The sequence below is a fragment of the Saccoglossus kowalevskii genome, chromosome 13, assembly GCF_978046115.1.
Source record: "Saccoglossus kowalevskii chromosome 13, keSacKowa6.1, whole genome shotgun sequence".
Taxonomy (NCBI): Eukaryota; Metazoa; Hemichordata; class Enteropneusta; family Harrimaniidae; genus Saccoglossus; species Saccoglossus kowalevskii.
The window spans coordinates 3,187,832-3,195,839 of NC_140653.1; the positions used below are offsets into that span (position 1 = coordinate 3,187,832).

The window sequence follows — 8,008 nt, forward strand, 5'->3', positions numbered from 1 at the left end:
GATTGACATAGCTGTTAACAAGTCTAAGACCAGTGTTACATTGCGTTGTTTTTCCACAAGGAAACACAGTTGAAAATAACACATACCTTATCAGTTGACTGTAAAGAAACAAGGTGTTCTTTAGGATGAATGTTGGGTACTGGAGGTTGCATCATTTCCATATCACTGCTACCTTTTGCATCAAGACTCATATCAGTTGTAGGTACAGAACTACAACTATCAAATGTAGCTATAAGATATAATACATTGATATCTCAGCAAACACTACATTACATTATAGAGCAAATACAGTATCTAATGATGGCATTCTGCTAAAAGTATTAATGAATAATTATACTTACCCATGAGAGGCTCAAACACTATAGATATTTGCAATTCTCCAATTTTCTTTTCACCAACATCAATAGAATACACAGGAAAAAAACTAATAAGTTAGAACAAAAAACAAATGCAAATTATATTATTATAACACATATTTATAGCATGACACAGTCTCCATACATATGTATTGTAAGATAATACAGGATTGTATGTACATGTATGTGTAAATGTAATCAGTGCTTGGAAAGATAAAACATTAGAATGGCCCATTTTAGATTTCTTTTTTTTGTTTGTTTAAATCTTTGTTCAACTGGTTTACTCTGAGACGTATTCATTGCTGTTAATTATTCATGTTTTGCAGTGACATTATGGAAGCCGGAGCGGAACACTTCTAAATAAGGAAAGTACGTGTGTGCTTGCGCAACGGATTCTACATGTCATATCATGGGTGTGGAACAGGTCAGATCAAATGCTGCCTTTTTTATTGGTTGGCCGTCTGCTTATAATTCATGTTACTTATTAGCACATTTATCACCTTAAAATCACAGTGACAATTTTAGAGGGTGCGGCGGAATAGACCAGTCGTAGAATTTTTTGATCAACACAAAAGATTCTACAAACATGTTTTTGAAAGAGATTATCATATAAAACAATAAAATTGTTATGACAGGGACAGTTTATCTAAACATATAAAATGCTGAAACGAAATCCATCTATGCATGCCTAAGTTATCTCTCTTGTAGAAATGCTTCATATCAGTGCATTTTCCGGTTAAGTGCTCTGTTCCGGGTAATTTGACTTTTTGTACAACTTTTTGTACAATGATGTATTGTTCGCATTTATAGCATTTTCCAAAGCTAATCTGAATGCTGTGAGTGTTGCTTATAACAACGCTTTCATGTTATATTTTACGTCAGTCGCAACTTGAGTATTTCTGAAACTCAGTTTGTAAATGTGCAAGTCTAAAGTTGGCTTTTACACAAGATTGTCTATAGAAATGTTGAGAGACAGCAACTACTAGAAAAGGGTCTTTCCTGTTATTTCTAAGGCACACTGTTTTTCACTTCTGTTTTGCTTTTGTGCTTTTTAGTAACTTTTTTTGTCATGATCTGGTTCTCGAAATAAAAACTATTACCAGGTATTATTATTATTTTTATGACTAAACTGACTCCCAGATCTTGAATCAAACCATGATAGAAATGTATGTGTACATGTATCTCATGATGTAAATACAGTCATTCCAGGTACATACACATACATGTATCTCATGATGTAAATACAGTCATTCCAGACACATACATGTATCTCATGATGTAAATACAGTCATTCCAGGTACATACACATACATGTATCTCATGATGTAAATACAGTCATTCCAGGTACATACACATACATGTATCTCATGATGTAAATACAGTCATTCCAGGTACATACACATACATGTATCTCATGATGTAAATACAGTCATTCCAGGTACATACACATACATGTATCTCATGATGTAAATACAGTCATTCCAGGTACATACACATACATGTATACAAGGCACAATTTGAAACCTGTCAACAAACAAGCTGCACTCTAATTGATCTGATTGTTAAGTGTTATGGTAGTTTTGCAATGACTCCAGAGATATGGCTCCATACCTCAGACATATCCTAGCACAATGACTCACCCATTTAGTGGCTTCCCAGGTGCAATGACTCCAGAGATATGGCTCCATACCTCAGACATATCCTAGCACAATGACTCACCCATTTAGTGGCTTCCCAGGTGCAATGACTCCAGAGATATGGCTCCATACCTCAGACATATCCTAGCACAATGACTCACCCATTTAGTGGCTTCCCAGGTGCAATGACTCCAGAGATATGGCTCCATACCTCAGACATATCCTAGCACAATGACTCACCCATTTAGTGGCTTCCCAGGTGCAATGACTCCAGAGATATGGCTCCATACCTCAGACATATCCTAGCACAATGACTCACCCATTTAGTGGCTTCCCAGGTGCAATGACTCCAGAGATATGACTCCATACCTCAGACATATCCTAGCACAATGACTCACCCATTTAGTGGCTTCCCAGGTGCAATGACTCCAGAGATATGACTCCATACCTCAGATATATCCTAGCACAATGACTCACCCATTTAGTGGCTTCCCAGGTGCAATGACTCCAGAGATATGGCTCCATACCTCAGACATATCCTAGCACAATGACTCACCCATTTAGTGGCTTCCCAGGTGCAATGACTCCAGAGATATGACTCCATACCTCAGACATATCCTAGCACAATGACTCACCCATTTAGTGGCTTCCCAGGTGCAATGACTCCAGAGATATGACTCCATACCTCAGACATATCCTAGCACAATGACTCACCCATTTAGTGGCTTCCCAGGTGCAATGACTCCAGAGATATGGCTCCATACCTCAGACATATCCTAGCACAATGACTCACCCATTTAGTGGCTTCCCAGGTGCAATGACTCCAGAGATATGACTCCATACCTCAGACATATCCTAGCACAATGACTCACCCATTTTATAGTGGCTTCCCAGGTGCAATGACTCCAGAGATATGACTCCATACCTCAGACATATCCTAGCACAATGACTCACCCATTTAGTGGCTTCCCAGGTGCAATGACTCCAGAGATATGGCTCCATACCTCAGACATATCCTAGCACAATGACTCACCCATTTAGTGGCTTCCCAGGTGCAATGACTCCAGAGATATGACTCCATACCTCAGACATATCCTAGCACAATGACTCACCCATTTAGTGGCTTCCCAGGTGCAATGACTCCAGAGATATGGCTCCATACCTCAGACATATCCTAGCACAATGACTCACCCATTTAGTGGCTTCCCAGGTGCAATGACTCCAGAGATATGACTCCATACCTCAGACATATCCTAGCACAATGACTCACCCATTTAGTGGCTTCCCAGGTGCAATGATTCCAGAGATATGACTCCATACCTCAGACATATCCTAGCACAATGACTCACCCATTTAGTGGCTTCCCAGGTGCAATGACTCCAGAGATATGGCTCCATACCTCAGACATATCCTAGCACAATGACTCACCCATTTAGTGGCTTCCCAGGTGCAATGACTCCAGAGATATGGCTCCATACCTCAGACATATCCTAGCACAATGACTCACTCATTTAGTGGCTTCCCAGGTGCAATGACTCCAGAGATATGGCTCCATACCTCAGACATATCCTAGCACAATGACTCACCCATTTAGTGGCTTCCCAGGTGCAATGACTCCAGAGATATGGCTCCATACCTCAGACATATCCTAGCACAATGACTCACCCATTTAGTGGCTTCCCAGGTGCAATGACTGCAGAGATATGGCTCCATACCTCAGACATATCCTAGCACAATGACTCACCCATTTAGTGGCTTCCCAGGTGCAATGACTGCAGAGATATGACTCCATACCTCAGACATATCCTAGCACAATGACTCACCCATTTAGTGGCTTCCCAGGTGCAATGACTCCAGAGATATGACTCCATACCTCAGACATATCCTAGCACAATGACTCACCCATTTAGTGGCTTCCCAGGTGCAATGACTCCAGAGATATGGCTCCATACCTCAGACATATCCTAGCACAATGACTCACTCATTTAGTGGCTTCCCAGGTGCAATGACTCCAGAGATATGACTCCATACCTCAGACATATCCTAGCACAATGACTCACCCATTTAGTGGCTTCCCAGGTGCAATGACTCCAGAGATATGGCTCCATACCTCAGACATATCCTAGCACAATGACTCACCCATTTAGTGGCTTCCCAGGTGCAATGACTGCAGAGATATGGCTCCATACCTCAGACATATCCTAGCACAATGACTCACCCATTTAGTGGCTTCCCAGGTGCAATGACTGCAGAGATATGACTCCATACCTCAGACATATCCTAGCACAATGACTCACCCATTTAGTGGCTTCCCAGGTGCAATGACTCCAGAGATATGACTCCATACCTCAGACATATCCTAGCACAATGACTCACCCATTTAGTGGCTTCCCAGGTGCAATGACTCCAGAGATATGGCTCCATACCTCAGACATATCCTAGCACAATGACTCACCCATTTAGTGGCTTCCCAGGTGCAATGAGGGCTCCTATGTCATAAATTCTTGCATATCCAACAGGATTCATAGTACTTCCAGACAGTATTTCAAACACCAATGGTCCCATATGTTATAAATATTAGGGATGATAAATCAATAGCTGTTAGATTTGTAAATTCACAGAAAGGGATTGAGACCATTGTGAGACCATTGTGAGACCATTGTGAGACCATTGTGAGACCATTGTGAGACAGGTTAGTTTACTGTAAAATGTATTTATTTTGTGAAACTTCATTGGAGTCTCTGAAAATCATTAAATTGTGTAGCAGTGAAAAATTCACAGTCTGTTGTGAAATCCACAAAATCAACGGACAAAAACAGCGAAATTAGGCAGTTTACAGTGTGCTTCTGATCAGAAGCATAAAAAGTGTTGCCTACATGCACTGAGAACTCAGTCTGATTGAGTCATGAAATAAATAAGGTTTAAAATACATGTGACATTAAATATATCAAAAGGATATCATGAACATAAGCAGAAAACTGTTTGGGTCCCGCTCTAATGCCGTATCTTGCTGTTGTTCTACTCAATGATTTGTGGGGATTCTTTACATCATTTGGCCTATAAAACAAAACATAAATTTAAAATATATGAATTTAATAGGTGAAAGACAGCTTTGATACATTGCCTGCTGAAAGCCTATACAAACAAAGCAAAGTCACTGGGAAAAAAGGAGCCAGCAGGCAATGTGAAAAGAATTTACCGGTACTGTATAAGAAACAGCCACTCTACTACCAAGAGGGGCTACTCGGCTTAAAATCATTTTGACTATACATGTATGTAGAGGAATTCAGCAGGTAATGTGCTAGATTCCTGTTTGAATGTGATCTACCAACTACCTTTTTCAGTATCAAGAAACAATCATGTGAACATAAAAACTTATTGATTTGTTGGATGCAAAAAGGAGCAAGCATACAGAATGATGAATGTCAGAAATTGAAAAAAAAAAAAAAACATGTCAGAAGTCACATAGGTTTTCTGTTATCGAGAAGCCTAAATTAAAAATTTGTATTTTTGAACTTTTACCACAAAGTTTCTTGGGAAGAACAGATATTTTAACATGACAATTTTATCCCTAAATACAACCCATGCCCTGGTTAAAATATCCACCCTTATGCATTTTTTTCAAGATTGTACACTAGATATTATGTCAAATTCACAGGAAAAACAAAATTTACTTTAATATTTCAACGTCCTCATTGGTCTCTACAATACATTTCATATTCATATACTTACCTAAATATTGTGCCTTCTGATTGTTCTCCCCACCATTTTAACTTGACATGAGTTATATCAATTGGCTTTGTAGTCATCCATAATATTTTACTGACAGATACCCTTAGAAAACACCTTATTTGTCCATCAACCATGGGAGGTATACCTGTACTGGCTTCCACATCTTCTCTTATAACTAAAGATATGACAGGAAATAATGTTTGTATCTAGAAATCTCAGAAGTAATAATGTAACTCTGCAAAGTACATGTACAAGTAAACATAATCGGCTGTAGCTGACAGAATATATGTGGTCAAAAGACAGGAAGCAATGTCAAATATTGATTATTAATGTTCACTGCGTTGATATTTTGAGCATATTCACAGGATATGAAATTCACAAAATAGTGAATTACACTTTCACACGTTTGTTCGAATTAGCAGATTCCAAATTAAAACCCATTAAGTTTACAGCAAAGTTTAGACTACAATTTGAAAATGTTAATGTCACCCACCAGTTTAGACTAATATGATTATTTATTTTAATATTGGCTATTAATTTATTTTAATATTGGCTATTAATTTATTTTAATATTGGCTATTAATTTATTTTAATATTGGCTATTAATTTATTTTAATATTGGCTATTAATTTATTTATTTATTCATTCATTTGGAACAGGGGTTTCACTAAAACAAGGAGCTGTAAATTGCAATAAAATTCATAAAAAAAAAATATTTTTTAGAAACAAATTGGTATTGAGACCATGTATTGCCTGAGTGCATACTTTGCAGTATTCACATGATAACCTCATTATTATACATCATCTTCCTGAATGTAGCAAAAATGTTATGAGATCATAGCCCAAAATAACAGCGAAGAAGGTTTTGATCTGTACAAACTATGCTAGGTTAGGTAGATGTATGATAATGTTTATCATTAAAAAACACTGATGTAAATAATTGATCAATCATCTATTTTGTTATGTGCACAGCCAGTGTGCACATATACAGTCATACAAAATGCCTTGAAGCATGGTTATTGGTATGGCCACGATGTAAACACAATTCCTAGCCATATCTTCCAGGATAGTTGGCTTACACCGGTTTCTGTAGGTGAATTTTTACAACAGGTCTTGAAACTTGGAAAAAGCTTTGGGTTGATGAAACAGCTTGCAACGTTTGAATGAACACCTTACTTTCTTTCTATATTTTTAAAAAAAAATTAAAGCATGTGTAAATACGTTAGAACATGTTGATTATACGTCAAAGTGGCTGAGAGTTTGGAATGCACCTCATGATGCTTGAAAAGTACGTATTAAATGTTGAAAGGCAATACGTAAATAACACACGGAACATGCGTATAGATACACCCAAGCACAGTCCCCAAATATGGCCCAACATGTAACAGAGTGTTTGATCAGTATGCAAATCAATGTTGTTTACACTCCATCATCGGTTCATAACAAGTTTAGTTTAATATAACAAACATCGCTAGCAATGTTCTTAAAGAATATTGCAATGAGAATCGATACGCACATTTCGGTCTTCATGTGCATCTTTTATCAACACTGCGTAAAACAGATATATTGTCACTGATTTACATGTACAGGCCTTGTTGGCGACGAGACGAAACATGTCATCGCGATTCAGTTACGCTCACAGCAAGAAAACACATCTTAAATAACTTACCACGTTTCTTTCCCTTTTTCCCAGTTTTCAGCTTCTTCTTACCCATCTTAATATTTAGTGTGCCAAGATATGCAGCGTTGTTATATTAAATAATGTATTATTTTGATAGATAAGCGATAACTATAACGGCGCTATCACATCACATCAGCCATTTTATGTTTCCCGCATTGACCTCTGACCTTGCAATCACGCATCCGAGTTCTCACTCTCAAACGTAGAGGGCGTCCAGTAACCCGAATATTCAAACGAAGCCAGTCCCGTTGTGTCGTCACAGGAAGCGCTGTCCCTTTAGCACTTTTGATCTCAAGTACCCCCTCCCCCCCCCATACATGGAAGGAACGTATTGTTGTGCCAACTCATTATTATGATCCCAGTATTGAAATTCACATACTGCAGTGACTGAGGCACTGTACTAGCTGTTTAAATCATAATGTAAAATATATATGGACTATCACGTAATACAATCAAATCATCAATGTTTATTTCAAATCAATTACTGGTTAAATCAGTAATTAAATGCCGGGAAATATATTCAAAAGAATTGTGAAATATCATGGAGCATAAAAGGGGAATCCGTGACCAAATGCGGTCAGCGCATAACATGCTACATTTGT

General features: G+C 38.1%; 1 protein-coding gene across 1 annotated transcript in view; it reads right to left on the minus strand.

Annotated features, from left to right (window-relative positions):
• The window catches only part of LOC102806829 (C2 domain-containing protein 3-like), a 43,612-nt gene extending 35,985 nt beyond the window's left edge, over positions 1-7,627 (minus strand). Inside the window, 6 exon segments of the mRNA XM_085506810.1 lie at positions 87-229; positions 342-424; positions 4,449-4,560; positions 4,953-5,050; positions 5,726-5,900; positions 7,395-7,627. Coding sequence (XP_085362936.1) covers positions 87-229; positions 342-424; positions 4,449-4,560; positions 4,953-5,050; positions 5,726-5,900; positions 7,395-7,440 — 657 coding nt within the window. The 5' untranslated portion in view covers positions 7,441-7,627.
• Positions 7,628-8,008: the final 381 nt, after the last annotated feature.